The sequence below is a fragment of the Scardinius erythrophthalmus genome, assembly GCF_964197995.2.
Source record: "Scardinius erythrophthalmus genome assembly, chromosome: 23".
Lineage (NCBI taxonomy): Eukaryota > Metazoa > Chordata > Actinopteri > Cypriniformes > Leuciscidae > Scardinius > Scardinius erythrophthalmus.
The window spans coordinates 27,754,135-27,773,392 of NC_138243.1; the positions used below are offsets into that span (position 1 = coordinate 27,754,135).

Consider the following 19,258-nt stretch of genomic DNA (forward strand, 5'->3'; position numbering starts at 1 on the left):
GATTATGATGCTGCTGTGAAACTAGACAAAAGTCAGAGAACTTCAGAACTTTTTACCATTTCGTCTCATATGGCAATGATTCCCATGAGACTTGTTCTTGAGATGTTTGCTCTCATGCAAATGGTGTAGCTGTAAGCATGCACAAGGACAACAAAAAACCCAGGTGTGATGGGTAAATGGTCTCGAGAGGAATTTGTGCCTCTTATGAATTTAATAATCACATCGCTCTACAACTTGGGACTCTCCAAAAGCACCATTAAAATGATTATGAGTAGTATACTTTACACTTGGGCATACAATGAAAAACTGAACAATACAATTAACAAAGAACTTTTTGTTTTTGTTGAACATGATTTCGCATGTTTGGCTCCTGATGTAAGTGTTTGGATAAATCTCACAAAAAAATGTCCAGGTTATATTTCAATCCAATAATTTTATATATATATCTAAAAAAAAAATATATAAGTATTAAATCATTAAAGTCATTAAATAAAGTTATATATACTATAATGACAATTAAGCACATATTTAATAAAAAAGAACATATTTTTAAAATAAGCAGATATTGAAATACAAATACTATTATGATGTACACAATTGTTCTTTATAAATGTAATATTTTTTATAATTTGTATATATATTTGTTTATATTACAGTATGCTATTGAAATTTGTGAGGACCATTACTGACATTATTGCCAATAAATATAGCTCTTTTGATTTTAGGGCGAAATATAATCTGGGCATTTATTTAAAAAAAAAAGAATCTTCCCATATTACAGTAATTAGAACAACATTTTTTCACATTACAATATTCTACTGAAATTTGTGAGGGCCATTATTGACATTATTGTTATAAAAATTATGTGCAAAAAAAAAACACGTATTTTTATTCATGCAAAATATATATTTTGTTCAAATTTTATTTTTTTAAATAGGCCAAAGCAGGACAAAATACTTCGCTATGCATCCAAAAATCTCCAGTGTATTTTTTATACGCCTACGGATCTCTCATATCTGGTTTAATTACTTAATCATTTAATAATAATCATATATGGACTTTAACAAACCCAAGTACAGAAACAACTTTGCAACAACTAGAACAGAAATAAAAAGAGAAAATAGATCACATAGATACCGAAGAAACGAGGCAAAATTTCAGTCAGAACATTTCAATAACACGAAGTAAACAAATGTTTTCTGTTAAGTTGTGAAGGTGGGAAGGCATGAAGATGCAGGGGGAGAGAGTTCCAGCATCTAGGGGCCGTTGCGCTGAAGGACCTGCTCCCCATGGAGGACATTGTGATTAAATTGGTACCAGAGGATTTGAGAGTCCGTCAGACTGAGCAGGAGTGTAGGGATGAATCTAATCAGCGGGGGTCTTTGAGCTACTTACTGTACACCGCTGTGGACTAGTGGCATTGGAGGAGTATAAGAGTTATATGTGCATGTTAGAACGTTGATTCAGCATGCATTGTTACTTTTGAACAGATATATTTTTGTAGAAATAAATGTGGCATTTCTGAAATTTTAAATGGCAGGTTGGCAAGCATAAATGGATTTCCACCACCTATTGGACTGGAGTGTGGACTGAAGCAAAGGAGAGAAATGCAGCCGCTGTGATTTTTGTTTTGTTTTTGTACTATGGCTTAAACATCAGGTTGGTTTTCACCAAAACTGACTGGAGCACTAGGAATATGATCATTTAGCCGCATGGATATTTTGCTGACACTTTTGTGTGCTTAATGAAACCATAAAGTAAGTCACATTTGTGTATTCTCATTGTATTGAATTCACCCCACTAGATATTCTTTAAATGATCTCCTTTTGTATTTTGCAGATGAAATAAAGTCTTACGGTTTCGGAACTATATGAAGGCGAGTACATTTTTTTTTTTTTTTCGCGAACATGTAATGAATATACTTTTAAAATGGATATCTAAATCAAACTAAAGGCTACAGTGTTGCACTGGATTCAGCAATAAAAGAAACAATACACAACAGAAGTGTGTCGAATGAGACCGAAATTTATTAGTCTATTGTTTGCATGTGTGAAATGCTTTAAGTCACATCTTTCCAGACATTTGGCAACCAAGTGACAAAGCTGCTATCAAGAACTGAAAAACCCCAAGGATGAAGCCAAGTCCATGGAAATTCTATACAGTAAATAAAATAGATATAAAAGGGCTTTATGTCAATGTGTACATTTGGCCAGGTTTGCTGTCACGTCGCATCAGTTTCAGTAAAAGTGCATATGGGGCTTCACTTTTTGACCTCTCCAAGATCGTCGATGCTGTCGTCATCCACCTGTCGGGTTAGAGAACATGTCAAGAAAAGCTTTGATAATGGTTCATCTGGTCGGATTGGCCGCTGGGATCTGGGATGTTTGCTCACCTCAGGCCACTTTTCCTGGATGACGTCGATGATGTCATCTGTAAAGTCTCCCTGAATGATGATTTCGTCTTCTGCTGTCACTGAGGCACCACAGGAGAATTTCTGAGCAAAAAACCTCTGAGCCTCCTTAAGGTCGATGTCTGATGTGGACCACAGAATAACAAGTTACCGCAGGGTACAAACACATGACAAACATTTAATACTTATTACTACAATCACAGCCTTACCGAAAGTGGCCATTCCACACACCCTCGTGACATATTTCTTTTTAGCTCTAGGGATTTTTGCTATCGTGATTTTTTGAGGGACGGTCTTCTTTTTCTGTTTGATTTGACCTCTTCCACCTGCAAAAGGGAACAAAAAAATAAGAAAGACTTTAATAGCTAGAGAGAGAGAAAAAAATCTGGCTAAAATAAAACAAAATATAAATATTAGATTTAAAACTTTAATTAAAATGAGAAATGTTGCATTGGCAACTAACTGAAATTTTAATGAAGTTGAAGTATTAAAATTGAAATAAAAATAAATGAGAGCTAAATAGAAATAAAAATAATAATAAAAATGACAAACTTAAACTGAAAATATAAAAATAAAAGTATTCAAAATATCAGTAAATTCTATAATAGTATATAAATAATACTAAAATAACACTGAGATATGCTTGAATTAATTATTGACATAAAAATTAAAGTGGCCTGGTATTGAAGATATCAATAACCAATGACATAAAACCAAAATACACTTAAAAAAAAATTCCAATAAATGTTTTAATTGGACAGTTAAGAGATTCAGGAACGTTTTGGATGTGTGCAATGCCAATGGACAAATTATGCAGATTCACACTTTGGAGCACATGCAAATGCTTATGTTTATAGATGTCTAAATATAAAATTAAATGTTTAACCTCTCTTCTGTTTCTTCTTCTCCTCTTCCTCTCCTGCAGGGGGCACTTCTCCTACACCACCACCACTGCCGCCTCCTCCGCCTCCTCCTCCTCCTCTTGTTTCCTGTTTGAGTGCTGTACCTGTACAACAGCAGTGAATTTGGTTAGCAAAATACTGGCAAACTGATTCAACAGCATGTCATAAGGGTGCTGACCAAATATCACCCCCTTTTTTTGTGACTTGTACCCCCGGTTTCACAGACGAGGCTTAAAGGGCACCTATTATGCAAAATTCACTTTTACATGGTGTTTGAACATAAATGTGTGTTGGCAGTGTGTGTACACAACCACCCTATAATGATAAAAATCCACCCAGTGCTTTTTTATAATCCCCATAAATCGTAACTCAGAACAAGCTGTTCTCAGATTCGGGGCAATGTGGCGTCACTTTTCACAGGTCCCGCCCACGACTGTTGATTGACGCTACAGTTTGAGCATAGACCCGCCCTGAGTGAGCTGGACACAGAGTCTGCTATTGTTCGACGCTTGAGCCGCTGTAGACAAGAATGTCTCCTAAGCGATTGAGGTGTTTTGTTGATGGATGTCAGAATGAACATAGCAGTCTTCATTTACTCCCGTTGTTACTCGAGGATGGATCAGTAGTGTTTGTGATCAAGCTTACACTCTCCGGAGCGACAGGACTAACGTGACTGGACACGGAAGAAATGAAAGTGCGAGCGCGCTCTTTATGACAGCTCTTCGAGTCATTTTACGGATATAAGGTTTACCAGTTTATTAAGCACCCACTGAAAAGGTGTGTATATTTGTTTACTGTTAGTTGTAACGAGTGTTTTGTGTACTTCGCTGTGTATGTTGTTGATAATGAAAGGGAGAGAGAGAGAGAGAGAGAGTTTATGGATGAGACTTTAATGCGCACTTCTTATACTGTGTTTATTCAGCTCTTACAGAGATTCTCTGGAGTAAAACTAACGCTCATCTTTTGTGTGATGTACAATAAACTTCACTGAACTCGTCAGTATATTTTGATCATCATTCGGACAGGTTTTGCTACAGCAGGCTTGTATTAATAGTGGATAAAAGCAGATGACAAATGAGTTATAACCATAATTAAACTAAACTATACCTGTTCTATGTCCATACAGCATATATTCTCTGGCTCTGTGGGCATTATTGTCCGACTCCGAGTCGAAATGAACACCGCAACAGAGTTTCTGTTCTGATATTATCAGATGAGATTGTCCTGGCTCTGAGCGCGAGCTCGTGAGGCTCCGCCCCGTGTGCTGTGCAGCAGCAGCTCATTTGCATTTAAAGGGCACACGCTAAAACGGCGTGTTTTTCTGAGCCCCAAAAAATGACAATTTAAACATGCTGTAAAAAATTATCTGTGGGGTATTTTGAGCTAAAACTTCACATACACACTCTGGGGACATCAGAGACTTATTTTACATCTTGTGAAAAGAGTCATAATAGGTGCCCTTTAAGTCTAGTCCCAGACTAAAATGCATGTTTGAGCTGTTTTAGCTGAAAGCAACTGGCACTGATATATCTTAAAACATGTCAGTGCCATTGTTTTGTCTCAAGATGCACACCAGTAATGCTTATTTCTAAGCACATTTATAAAAGCTACTTAAATGTCCCGATTGAACTAACGCCGGTTTCACACTGCACGCGATAGCAGAGCGTGAGCAGAGCAGGAGCAGTGCGTATGGTGAGCAGGAGCAGGACACGCGCGTTTTGCTTTCACACTGGCAGCGTTTGTCACGCGCGGCTGAACCGCGGCTTGTGTACAGACAGAGTACTCTATAATGGATAAGTTGGCATTGCTTTATTTCGTTTTCAAATACATTTAAGAGAAAAGACTTGTCAAGAAGCTTATTTTATTAACATTTCATTTATATAACTTTTGATTCGTCTTTGTTTTTATTGTTCGGGCAACAAGTTTGTTTTTGGACATTTGTTTTCTTTTTAAATTGCTGTTGGTCATTTGAGTGACTGTTTAAAACACAATAGATATCATCAATGCGCTTTTGGGGTAAAACTGCGGTGTATTTTGGCCTTGATCAATGCGTGTCACTTTAATTCAGCGTAAGCGGCGCGTTAAAAATAGACTGGGCGCCGAAACTATCGCGGCACTGCTGTTCCTGCTCTGCTCCTGCTACGCGCTGCCGCGCCGCTTCTGCGTGCGGAGTGAATGCACTCATTGATTAACATGGACGCCGAAAAAAATACGCGCTGCTCACGCGCCGCTGACGCTTGCGGTGTGAAAACGCACGCATTTGTGAGAAAATCTGCCTGGACGCATTTGTGAGAAAATCTGCCTGGACGCATTTGTGAGAAAATCTGCCTGGACGCATTTGTGAGAAAATCTGCCTGCACGCATTTGTGACCTTTGTGCTTGCACATTGCTTTCTGTTTGTTTGCGAGTCGAGATTTCCTTTGCGAAGTAGATTGAGTTTGTTTGCGAGTCGAGTTTTCCTTTGCGAAGTGGATCGAGTTTGTTTGCGAGTCGAGTTTTCCTTTGCGAAGTAGATTGAGTTTGTTTGCGAGTCGAGTTTTCCTTTGCAAAGTAGATTGAGTTTGTTTGCGAGTCGAGTTTTCCTTTGCAAAGTAGATTGAGTTTGTTTGCAAAATGCTGGATTTGTTTGTTAAATTATGGCACATATTTCGCTCCATAAAACCGGGCCTAAATGAAAGTTGCTGTGAAAGAAAGTTGACTTACCAAGAGTCAGTTTAGCAAACACATCAGGAAAGTTCTTCTCAAGCCACTGTTTGCATTTGGCTGGCTCAGGCATGTACTCACAGTACTAGCAGAGCAAAGAGAAACGTTTGATTAATTCACTTAATAATGCCATCATCATACTCATGAAGCTTTCACTGAACAATTCTAAAAACAACCAAAGGTCAAGAAACAAGTCATAAAAAAGAAGATATATATTTTTTAATGTTATGTATGTACTCACCTCTACTGGCAGGGAACAAACTGCAAGTAAAGGACAGAAATTATATAACATTTCATTTAGAAATTAGCATTTTCAAGTGCAAAACTCATGTATTTGCTCACCTCCACAGTAGAGAACTTTCAGTGGGTATTTTGCATCTGGGTCGGCCCGATCCCCTTTATTTTCTGATAAACCTGACTCTGCATTTTCAGTAGTAGCCATATTACATGAATCTACACAAACCATACAGAAGGGTTATTTTAGACTCATAAATGGCTAACTGATACATGACAGCTTAAACTCTAAGCTATTATGCAGCAAAAAGCACACACAGCTTGAGGAAACTGTTAAGTTTGCAAAATAAAAATTGCAACACTGTCAAAACCAACAATATGGTGCCTTCATGACGTGCATAAAGAAATGTGGTCTGTCTGAAGATGATTATACTTAATTTCTGACAGATATAACTAACTACACATCAGGCATACGTTTTTGGGTTGAAAGTAAAAGGACATAACCAAAGATGTGCAGATCTCTTCATCTAAATTACACAAGGCCCATTTAACAGCAGAGAGACCTTCCACATGTGCACTATTTAACAAACCTTGGGGGAAATCGTTATAATTGATACAAATTCATTAAACTCTCAAAACATTCCATTTTGGATCATAAAAGTATGCATTTAAGCGCATGTAAACACATTATATGTCAAGTACCAGCAACACCCTAGTGGTGCTTTAGAGACACTAACCAACACACTAAGACCAGATGCAATGGCTCTGATCAAAGATACACTCTCATACGCATTCAAATATAGTTGAAACATCTTTCAGAGCCACTGACAGTGACTTAAACCATGAAGCCTCCGCACAATGATCATCCATCTACACCACTGAGCTCCCATTCATTAGCCACCACTGCTAATCACAGCTCTCCTACAGCAGCCACGCGCTCAAACTCATACATACCCCTTTGGTATAATCTCAGTTTAACTTGCTTTTGAGTAACACCTTGATCATTATTACATTAACTATAGTTGTTGTTCTTTAACGGGTGAAAGAGTTTCACTGTTGCTCAGCACACCTTCACTGTCTGATTTGGCTTTGGGTCCTGACAACGCCTGTCTGAGGCAGAGCAACAACTGCGTTTGCGCCTATGCCGTATTACGTACATACGTCGTGGTGGAGTCTTTTAGGTTAATAGTGAATTAATAATTTTAATTTAAGAAAGATATGTTTAGATAAGACATTTTATGTAATTTCATTAAATTAAAACGCATAAAGCTATTTTTGAACGAATCTTTTAAAGCAGGCATCACGGTGGACGCCTCGTTCAGCGCAGATCACATTCACAACATGCCGTTTGAGAATTCCGACAATAATTCCCGCTTCTTGTCATTTACATTTAACAATGATTCTAGATTCATTTTTATAACTGCACATTTTGTTAATTTTTTATAAATTAATCTTAGTTTGGAAATAGAAATTATGGTGTTTAAATTACATTTATTTGTTTATTTTTTAATCCCGAGTGCATTGTTTACACTTAAATAATGGATATTTAAAAGCAATTAGACTGAGGTCTGTGATAATCAGACAATGATGCATCAGTTGTGCATCTGGTGTTTTGTTCATTCGTAGGGAAGTCAGATGTAATTTGAGGACTTGTCTGTTAGTCCAGATATTTGTCAGTGTTATTATTTGTCAGATGGAGGGGTTTAAAGACAGCAGAAACTCTAAAACTCCTGGAAGTTTTTCAGTATCAAAAGGTGATAAACCTCTAGAACAATAATGAAATTCAACATGATGATTATTATATTACATTAAGTAATTTGATGATTTCACAGGATATCCAATGGAGCCATGGCACAGTACTCCTGTAAAAAAGGTTGGTTGTTTTTTAAATTGTTTTATGTTATAATATCACTCATTAGAACTCCTTCAATTCTATTTAATAAGCATCCCATGATGTTTGTTGCGAAGGTAAAGTTATAACTTACAATACTGTAAAATACACAATGGGTGTCGACTTTGAATAAGCTAAAATAATTTTACTGTATTCATTTTTGGGATATTTTTAGTCACTATGTGACTTCCTTCCATTTGTGTTCTTAAATTGTTTTGATGAATTTATGATTATTCTAAGATGTGGAAATTAGAGATCATAAAAAATAAGTAGTGGCCTAAATTCTGACTGATATATAATCCTCTTTAAAAAAAACTTTTAGGTAACACTTTAGTATGAGGAACACATATTCACTATTAACTGCGACTTTTGCCTCAATAAGCTCCTAATTTACTGCTTATTAATAGTTAGTTAGGTAGTTGGATCGTTTAAGTTTAAGTATTGGGTAGGGTTAAGGGATGTAAAATAATGGTCATGCAGAATAGAGCATTAATATGTGAATAATATGACAAAAAAAAGTTATGTTTATTGCATGTTTATCTTGCATTTAAACAGAATGCATACTTTTTACACTTTTAATGTGTTTTGTTTGCATTGTTTGTATATTGCAATGTGTAAATGTTCCTTTGTATTTATCGTAATGGTGATTTTGTGTTCAGCAGTTACATATTAAATTCAAATAAAAGAGATTTGATGCTCATTTTATGATACTCAATTCTTCAGAATCTTTTTGCTGCTTATGAGACCCCAGATGTTTCCTCCACCAAGCTCCAAGATGAAAACAGAACGAGACCAGCAGCACTGAGTTTGCAAGATCTCTCAAAACCATCGTCCTCTTTTTCATTAACGCAGAACTTCCAGGTACATACATTTTGTTTTAAACTGCTTAAAGTGATTTCCCACATTTGCTGCTTATTGTTTGATAATTCCCAGTTTTCCAGAAGACTATTTCATTTTAAAACTGGTTGGCATAATAACTTTTGGATGGGTTTGTGGCTCAAGTATTGTCCTGTTTTTGTGATGTTAGCAGACACCAGATAACGGGTTGGAGGTCTCCACCATACAGAGGCAGCGGCTGGAGATGCAGCTTCTCATGGCAGAATTAAAGGACCGGGACCAGGAGCTCAACTCTATGGCAGTTGCCCATCACAAGCAGATGCTGTCCTGGGAGCAGGACCGTCAGAGAGTGCTGATCCTGGAACAGAGATGTTCCCGAATGGAGGGTGAGAGTGAATCCAGTGTGAAGTTCACTTATAATTATGACCGTCGCTAGCGTAGCTAGCAAAAGCGGTCATGTAGGGATTGTCAAAGTTTTTTTTTTTTTTTTTTTCGTCACCTACTGAATTTTCCGTCAACGATACCAGGGACACCGAAACACCGGGGAACATAAAATTTTGTGGGCATGTAGCCCCACTAGACTTTTACGGAAAAATTTCGTTTGGTCCCCGGGGGCCACTCCCCCCCGAGCTGGGGCCCCCCAAACCCCAAAATGCAACTACCTGAACCGTGGCACCGAGGATGACAAATTTTTTATGGTATGTTGGTCTTAAGGGCCCACATCAACCTAGCCCATAATCACTCATTTGTGATTTACGCCACTCCCATAAAAAATTAAAATGCAATATTATTCTACTTTAATCGCCCCTATCTTCAGTGGAGATGTTCAGAACTGCACCATATTTCATGTGTATGATTAACTTGACATCCTCTGGGGGTATCCTCTGCTAAGTTTCGTAGAATTTCATCCATGGGGGGGTATAAAATAAATTCATTTATGTGCACATTTAGTGACTGTACACTCATCGGCCTGTAGATGGTGCTGTTGAGCGAAGGGTTGCTGGTTTAGGATGATACTGTCACACACACACATGCAGGAATACAAACAAACGCAAGCATGCACACACACTGACATCCACACGCACAGACACACACCCATACACACACATACAAATCCACATGCACAGACACACACACACAAACACAAACACACACACACGCGCACACACATGTACGCAGGCACACATACACGCTAAGGCACACACACACACACATACACAAACACACACACATACACACAGACATGCACATACTACTACTTTTTTTAGGTATATACATAAACACGCAATACAGCCAAATTGCTCCACGTCATTTATTTTTGTGGAAAGCCAGTGCAGGCCTGAGCGGCGGTCATATTTTGTACCGCCCTGCGGTACATCTAGTTTTGCACCAAACACACTAATATAGTTAAAATGACCATTTCCACTTTTTTTTTCTGTCCTGTAGAATCAAACAGGTTGTTTTTGATACTGTACTTTAAAGGTGATGATACACAGGGCAACTTTTTGACCAATGTTGCTGGGCGATCTTGCCGAGCGATTGTTGCCTGGGCACTTTCCCATTGAAAATGGGCAATACATTTCTATCTGAATAATTTAGATCGGTCGTGGGCCCTGTGTCTCACCTGGTTGCCCGTTGACGGCAACATTGCCCAGCAACATTGCTCAAAAAGTTGCCCAGTGTATCATCACCTTAAGACCTCTGTATTAAACACTTAGGCCCGATTTCACAGACAGGGCTTACATTAAGCCAGGATTAGACCTTAGTTCAATTAGGACATTTATGTAGCTTTTATAAACGTGCCTTTGAAAAAAAACATAACTGATGTGCATCTTGAGACAAAACAATGTGAATTGTTGCACAATTTGAGCATCCGGACCAGTTTGAATAAATAAATAAGTGGACAGTATGATCAACTCTTTTGATTCAAAGTAGCAAGAAATTCAGTTTTCCTTGAATCTAAGCGTCTCTTCTGCTCACCAAGGCTGCATTTTGATATAAAAATACAGTGAAAACAGTAATATTGTGAAATCTGATTTGTATTTGAGTATATTGTAAAATGTAATTTATTCCTGTGATCAAAGCTGAGTTTCCGCATCATTACTCCAGTCTTCAGCATCACATGATCCTTCAGAAATCACTCTAAAATGATGATTATTATTAATGTTGAAAACAGTTGTGCTGCTTCATATTGTTGTGGAAACCGTAATACATTTTTTTCTGGATTCTTTGATGGATAGAAAGTTCAAAAAAGTTTTTTAAATAGATTTTGTCATTTCTGTCACTTTTGATTAATTTTGTCCATCCTTGTTGAATAAAAGTAGTCATTTCTTTTAAAAAAAACGGTATGGTGTAACTTCTCTGCTCATGGTTGTCTAGATGAGCTGGAGAAGCGTAATGAGGTGATCAGAACTCTCAGTAGGCGGACGAAGGTGGCAGAAGCGAGAGAGAAAGACTCGCACAGAGATCTCAACACCACCCAACAGCAACTTCACGAGCTGAGCCGGAGACAGATGAACACCAGCAGACATGAGCAGGACTTGGAGGTGAAGTACATTTTTCTTTTTTACTCGGAGCCTTTGGTCTAGCATACCTGATCCCGTCATTTCTAGTCTTTTATCTTGCATCAATTCAATGACACTCACAGGAGAAGAACCAGAGTCTGAACTCCACAGTCATGAGACTGTCATCACAGGTGGGGCAGCTGCAGGTGCGCGAGGAAGAGCTCAGCTCCATGCTCAAACTGAAGGTAGCGGAGACTCAAAACACTCACACATCCTTTATCTTATGTCCTATGAATCAGACACATTCATGTAAGTGCATGCTTTTTTTATCAGGATAAAGATGTGATTGAGGCCACAAATCACATTTTAGAGCTGTCTGGTCGTCTTTGTGACCTAGAGAAATCAATTGAAGAGCTGCGAACACGTGAGAGCAAAACGCTGCGAGAAATGGAGGAACACAAACACCGATTCAGAGAGGACAGACATGAAAACGCACAACTAAAAGGTAGATAGGGTTATTTAACAATCCCAGAGTCATGATTGGTGTTCGCCGGGAATCCTGCCATGTCTTTATATGTCTCTTGCTTACTGTAAATCTACAGTAAAAATATATATATTTTTTTTGCAGCTGAGCTTCAGGAAAAAAACATTGAGAATAACAACCAGAGAGAAGAACTCATCCGCTTAAAGCAGGAAAACCAGCTTCTGAAGAAAGAGATCACTGCTGTTGAATTTCAGAGGATGAGTATGTCACTACTGTACGTTTTATAGTGTAAGATAGGCTCTGTTTTAAACCCTAGTGTCCTGCCTACCTAGACAGCATCGTAGGCATGTTCTGGGGCCTCATTTATAAATGTTGCGTACGCACAAAAGAAGGCGTACGCCGCTCTCTACGCAATAATTGGCATTTATAAAAAGCAAACTTGACGGGAAAATGTGCGGTCCTTCACGCAAACTCTGACCCAGGCGTACGCACAAAAACGGGTGAAATGAGAAATGGCGACACCGTCGGCAGATGGAAGAAACACGTGAAAGTGTGTGAAACTGTAGACCGTTGTGCAAAAGAAATGGCAATACTGTCTCTCATAAATAACATGAAGACTTCACAAAGCAAGTCTTAGAATTAACAGCCTACAAACACCCGTTTGATCGATCTGCAGTGTAAAACAAACAAAATCAAACGAAGATTACAACAGACATGCAAATTAACACATATTTGCAAAAAGAAAAGTGAAATATGTTCTGCAATAATATTGGCATGTTGTGCAATTCATCCTCATAACACATCTGTAGCTTGTCAGATGCAATCAAATGGATGGTAATAAAATGCCATGATGCCATCACAATGCGTAATTGTGCCCATGGCAGACACACTCTGGCGATGGAGCGCTAGACATTTTTTTGCATCGACTTTGATGTCCGACCATTTCTTTTTTATTTCGGCCACGGTCCGAGGTTGTGAGGCTCTGTAGCATTAACGGCGTCTGCAACCTTTTGCCACTCAAGTGCCTTTTTGGCATTAGTAATGCCCACACTGTGCCCTCCAAACAACATTTTACTCCTCCTCTCCACCTCGCCAACGATAATTTCTACTTCACATTGAGTGAAGTTACATTTCTTGGTTTTCCTCTCTGTGTTTTCCATGATTTCGCAATCGATGAATATTAACTTCTGGGCGTTTCACGGATTATTTATGGGCAACTATGGGGGTGACATGAAGCCGCTAAAGCTGTGCTACATTTAGAATTGATTGTGATTTATTAAGGGAAAACTGCGTAGGATGTGCGTGCGCACGGTTTTATAAATCCAAAAATTTCTGTGCGTACGTACGTCCTATGTTTCATCCGTTCGCCACTTCTGACGCAAATCCTACGCAAAGTTTTATAAATGAGGCTTTTTCAGACTGTTGCGGAAATTTGAATTTTAAGGGTATGTTTGGAAAAATATGTTAAAAAAAGATATTATATTGTCAGTAACTGTTTTAAATTAAAGTTCACAAACACATTGTTACGCAATGTTATTAATGCCTAAGAAGGAAATTTATTGATGTAAATCTTTTTAAAAAAGTTCAAAACATATCGTATTGTCTTTATGATTAATGTTTTAAATGGTATTTGTGTCTGTTGTCCAGATGAAGATAAAAGCTGGAGGAATGAAATACTTGAACTATCCCGATCAAAACAAGCCCGAGCTGAATCTGAGCTGGTCTGTCTGCGGCAGGTGATGGTTTTTTTTTTTTTTTTTTTTACTCCCCCTTTTTTCATCGTCCAATGTCAGTCGGCATTCATTTTTTTAAATATCTGTCCTTTCCATTTGTTCTTCTGGAGCAGTTTTTCCAGTTTGTCAGCATGCATCTAAGACTTCCTGCATTCCTTTTCCTTGACATTTAACTTGGTCGTGATCTTTTCTTAAACAGCACCAGTAATCTTTCATTAGTTTGAAACCAACTGTAATGTTTTTCTGTGTTTTTAAGGATAGTTTCGGTCTTTGATTCTGCCATTAACTAGTCTACAAAGATACACCTGTGACCTCCTTACATCAATAATAAAATTAATATTTTATGGACTAGCTGTTTTATTAAAGCTCTGTGTCGTGTCTAACAACGTCCGTTAGCTGTTCTTAAATCACTGTAAACCACGGCTTCACAGGGCTTATTGCTCTTTCTACGAGTTTATTTTAAGTATACAACTTATTTATTTTAAGTATGGCGTGACCAAACCAATCAACATATCTGATGTTTAAAATATATTTGTGTCCTAACCAGCCAAGACCACATTTGGTCAGTTTTTTTTTTTTAATCACATGGTCCAGTTAGGTAGCCCCGCCCTCCATGACATCTCATTGGTCCATAATCCTTCTCCACATTACTGGATCTACAGCATCTGATTGGTTATGATTGGTTATGATTTGCTTCACACCAAGTTTAGACATAATGAATGACTGATGCATGTATTTCTGACAGGTGTGTGAAAACCAACAGAACGACCTCCAGCTGCTGAAGCTGAACTTGGAGAGCGCCAGAGAGGCACTCCGACATTATGAGGGTCAAAGGTCACGTGAGAGGTGGGCATCTACAATGTGCAGTGTATTATAAACTTAAATTGCTTATTTCAGCCACTTGCTTTACTTCTGTTCAGACCGGTGTTATTTTAGTATTTGTATACTATTATATTTGTTATTAATGTTATAAATTAGTGCTTCAACATCAACTTAATTCAGTTGGTTGCCATGGCTAATGTTCGTTTTAAGTTATTCATCTAATATTTATGTTTTATTTCAGTTTACAAAAAATGTCTTTATTAGCTTTAGTTTCATTTTAGTGAAGGATAATAACCCTGGTGCAGACGTCTTGAGTTATGAGTGTTATTGTGTTCGTAGGGCTGATTCTGGTTTAGGAGACAGTCATGTGCTAGAATACAGCGATCATCAAGGGACAGAACTAGAAACAGGGCTAATGTCCACACTCGGCCCATCGGTTTTAATGCAGCATCCTTGTGTCGAAATGGAAACGCAGACTGACTTTGGCGCAACTTTGAGCGCCACGATCCATGAAGTGGCAGAACAGTCAGCCATAGAGGAAAGTTGCTCAGGCACCAACAGCGTTAAGAACCCCTGTACAACTCGCCAGTGTGATGTCAGTGAACAAGAGTCAGCCGAGAAGGAAATGAAGGAAAGAGCGAAGACCTGTGTTGAGTTGTTAATCCAGTCCGCTCCTCCAGGTCTCTGCAGTGAATGCGCTAACAGCCCATCAGAAGCTTCACAGAGTCAGGCAGTGTATTCAGATGCTAGAGCTGACGTGGATGTAATGGCTGTCATTGACTATGATGCAGAGACAGGAACTCCTGTCTGTGTTGTCGATGTGGATATCAATCCAAGATTCTCTTGGTAGGATTAACTGGCTTTGTCTTGTGGGTTAGATTGTAGTCATATGTAGGCCTGCATAGAAAGCTCTGCAGAATCCGAATGCGAAGTTGCTTGAGATTTGCGATAAAAGATTCATACAATTGGCAGATGCTTTTATTCAAAGTGTTTTCAATTGCATATGAGTTTTGCATTTAATCAGGTCATGTATTCCCTAGGAATCAAACCCATGACCTTGGCTATGCAGGAATGTTAAAAGCACAAACTAAATGCCAATATAATTTTTCGGTTTTGGTCGTTTATTAAAGGTGAAACATGTATTTTATATCCCTCGAGCGGCACAAAACAGAATATAGTGCAACAGTTGGTTTCCCAAAGTAAAAATCTCATTATTTTTCTCCATAGAGGAATTGATTTTTTAAAGATACAAAAAACAACAACATTGAGTTACGAAGATGTTAATCGATGCATAATTTTGACTTGTTTATAAAATGCATTATTATGACTTATTTTGACTTGTTTATTAAATAATCACGTTTCACAGTGGTATTCCTGGTGAGAAACAAACATTACCTATGATTCTGCAAAGAAATCTCCACCAATCAGAGAATCGAAACGAGCAAATCGAGCCAAAAGAGTGCTTTAGCACCCTCCCACTCACATGAAGCACTGAGATTGACGTTATAAAGTTGTACATTACATTACAATACATTAATCAACATCTTTAAATTAATAGTTAATATTTAACCATTGTGATTATTTCAAAATGCCAAAATAATGTCTTCTATTGTCTTCCATCAGAATTTGGATAATTTGATAATGTTTCCAGCCATCAATGGTGAACTTTCAGCTCTGTTTTTACCACGTTTTATCATATTAAAATTCACTGCACTAAAGTTTGCAGATGTCTTTGCAGATCTAATCTGGGCATGTTTTGATATCAATGCTAATAGGTGTGTTTGACTTGTGTTCGACCTATCAGTCTATGACATCTAAGTACCGTGAAAGCGATTAGAGAGCATATGCTTGAATCGCTCTCGCGGTACTTTGATGTCATACACCGATTAGTCTGCGCAGCGCCGCTTCAAGTCGAACACACCTAATGTTGTTGGCCTGATAATAATTGTGCCTTTCTTTTGGTTAACTAGCACAGCAGATCTGAGCCTTCACCTGGATTGTCCCTCCCCCTCTCACCATAGTAGGCGGAGCTCTATCAGTTTACCCGACTCTACAATAAGCATTGAACTCCATGGCAATGAGGTTGTCCACTACATCACAACAAACACTTTACATATATTGTACTTGTACTTGAGGGATTTTTCTGTATTTATATGGATTTCTGTATTTATGTGTAAATCAGGATAAAAAAATTGCTGCATTTTCAAATACATTTAAATTGCATCTATTTGTTCTGTAAAATAATAATAATAATGATGATGATCATGATGATAATGATTATTATTATTAAATACTTATTTTTTTACAGTACTATAGTATTACTGCAATATTAGTATATTTATTAATTTATATTTTATAATTTAAATACTAATAAAATAATAGTATTTAGTATATTATTATTAATAAATACTAATTTTGTACAGTGCAATAGTTTATTGCAATAGTAATATATTTCTTTGATTAAATTTTATGTAAATAATTGTATAATGTAAATAATACATTTGATTAATAATTATTATTAAATACTAATTTTTTACAGTTCAATAGTAATATATATTTTTATTGATTTAATGTTTATAATTTAAATAATAATATACATTTTTATTAAAAATATTAATTATTATTAAATACCAATTTTTTACATTTTATTATTATTATTGCAATAGTAACACATTTGTTGATTCATTTCACATGTGTGTTTTAGGCATATTTAAATGAAAGGTATCCATGCTATCAATCTCTGTATTTATCGCATGTATATTTGCATCTCACGCAGGATTGTTTCAGCTCGTCCACAAGCCGTTTACAGCGGCTGCTTGCTGAATCTCAGGAAATGGTGGCAAGTTTGGAAAGCTCTGCCAGGAAATCTGACAGCCCAGTGAAATCTCAAAGCCCCATAAACTGCAATGCTGAATGTCACCTCCAGAGTAACCATGGCTATGGCAGCCACTCCCAATCCTCCACCCAGAGCCAAGAGGAAAGCCAACCATGCAGGGTATGTCCCTTTAAGAGGATGAAGGCTGTAAGTAGGGGTGGGTGATAACCCAGAGACACGATTAACCGGTAAACATTTGTCAACCGGTAGAGATTTTGGACTATCGTATCTATCGCGTTTACACTCGCACTCATGCGCCCGCTCTCTGAGAGAGTCTCTGATCAAACTGAGTGCTTTTTTGACAACTAATTGGACTTGAACTGTTAAATACACATACTTGTGTGTCAAAGCGACCATGTCTTTGCAACATTGCAAATATTTATGTCTTAAGTGAACGTAAATAGTTGAGAAAGAAAACGCATGAGTATATAGGATCCGTACAGTCGGTCTTAAAGTGACAACAGCCAATTAACCTGCTGTCGTTATTAACAAAAAAGAGAAAATCTCTCACTGCTCTTTACTGAATCACTTCTGTAACTTTAATAAGAATAAATTAATATTTAATTTACATGAACACTATGCTTATACAGTGCTTGAAGTTTTTCAGGTTGAAAATGGTGATGAGAATTATGAAATTTCAGTGGTGTCCAAAATAAATATATCGCAATCGTGAAATACAATTTAGGGATGCACCAATATGAACATTTTGGCCGATACCAATAACCAATAATTATTTATATCTGAAAGCTGATAACCGATAGATTGGCCGATAAATCTAAATCCAAATTTTTATATAATTTTTTTCTGATTACAAAAACAAAAGTCTCACCATTAAATCCATGTCTCAAGCACACAATTATAATGATGTTCTCATTATAATTTTATATGTATCTGAAGTGTCTCATCTGAAGGACGTAATCCATTATTTATCAGCTTTAATATATCAGCCAAATTGTTCTTATCGGGCCGATAACGATAACATAAAAAATGAGATTTTATCGACTGATACCGATATGGTGGCTTATGTATCGTGCATCCCTAATAAAATTAGATTTTGGTCATATCGCTCACCCCCAACTGAATGATTACATATTACATCACATTTAACGCATAGTAAAAATTATGCTTCAAGATTAAACTGCAACTAAATGGCATTTCCTCCTTAATTTCCTAAAGGAAAGTGACTCCCAGAGCATCAGCGCACATTTGCTACAAGGAAGCAAGTAATCCATAGAGCCACGAGAACCGGCGGATTCATCTTCTCTTCCTGCTTCTGAAAAATAAATCCATTTTTGGCAACCAAAGAGTTTTGCAAAGCTAACATGTAATTTTTACAGATGCTGTATTTCTACTTCTTTCATCAAAATCTATTTTTATGATATGTGTACTAAAATAAGCATTAGTGATTAATTCTACACAAAGCACTACCTCTGCCTGGACAGATGTTAAGACTTGTTATTTATAAACTACTTTCTTCAAGTGTTAAACCTGTCTTGCAAGATGACACAATGGCGCTGGTTGTTTTTTGTCATTCCAGTTTCCCCTGTCATCTAACCTGTTTGGTTTCTAAGATAATGAACTGGTATGTGGCTCTAGTCTAGATCGTTGTTTTTTACACCTGAAATCCAGTGTTGTTCTCACAGTAAGGAGAAGGAGCCATCAGCCTTTCAAAAGCCACTGAAACAGTGTATTTGCATAATCTCAGGACATTTAAGAGAACAATAAAGGTCTTTACATGCTACCATTGACTTGGTTGACCGTTAAATACAATTTCAGATTGAGTAAAGGATGACAAAGCCTGTCAAAGAAACTCACCTGTTTGTGACTCGTTGACGTGACGGGTAGATCTCAGGTGTGTGTGTA

General features: G+C 37.4%; 2 protein-coding genes across 5 annotated transcripts; one reads left to right on the forward strand and one right to left on the reverse strand.

Moving 5' to 3' along the window:
• Positions 1 to 2,009: 2,009 nt before the first annotated feature.
• On the reverse strand, positions 2,010 to 7,380 carry denr (density-regulated protein). The gene is made up of 8 exons (XM_081354928.1): positions 7,204 to 7,380; positions 6,358 to 6,468; positions 6,257 to 6,276; positions 6,016 to 6,100; positions 3,297 to 3,416; positions 2,620 to 2,736; positions 2,393 to 2,532; positions 2,010 to 2,305 (listed from the first exon to the last, which is right to left on the reverse strand). The coding sequence occupies exons 2-8, from the start codon at positions 6,455 to 6,457 to the stop codon at positions 2,261 to 2,263; spliced, it is 627 nt and encodes a 208-aa protein (XP_081211054.1). The 5' UTR covers positions 6,458 to 6,468; positions 7,204 to 7,380; the 3' UTR covers positions 2,010 to 2,260.
• Positions 7,348 to 19,198, forward strand: ccdc62 (coiled-coil domain containing 62). 4 transcript variants are annotated; one of them, XM_081354902.1, is made up of 14 exons: positions 7,545 to 8,003; positions 8,082 to 8,122; positions 8,864 to 9,001; positions 9,168 to 9,363; positions 11,357 to 11,523; positions 11,625 to 11,726; positions 11,815 to 11,986; positions 12,110 to 12,226; positions 13,613 to 13,701; positions 14,444 to 14,544; positions 14,860 to 15,366; positions 16,491 to 16,602; positions 17,297 to 17,515; positions 18,572 to 19,135. In XM_081354902.1, exons 1-14 carry the CDS (start codon positions 7,943 to 7,945, stop codon positions 18,620 to 18,622), a joined length of 2,073 nt encoding a protein of 690 aa, XP_081211028.1. In that variant the 5' UTR covers positions 7,545 to 7,942; the 3' UTR covers positions 18,623 to 19,135. The 4 variants fall into 4 exon arrangements, with proteins under 4 accessions (XP_081211030.1, XP_081211028.1, XP_081211029.1 ...); XM_081354903.1 differs by having other exon boundaries at positions 7,566 to 8,003; positions 9,171 to 9,363; XM_081354904.1 differs by lacking the exon at positions 14,860 to 15,366 and having other exon boundaries at positions 7,348 to 8,003; positions 18,572 to 19,142.
• The last annotated feature ends 60 nt before the right edge of the window (positions 19,199 to 19,258 follow it).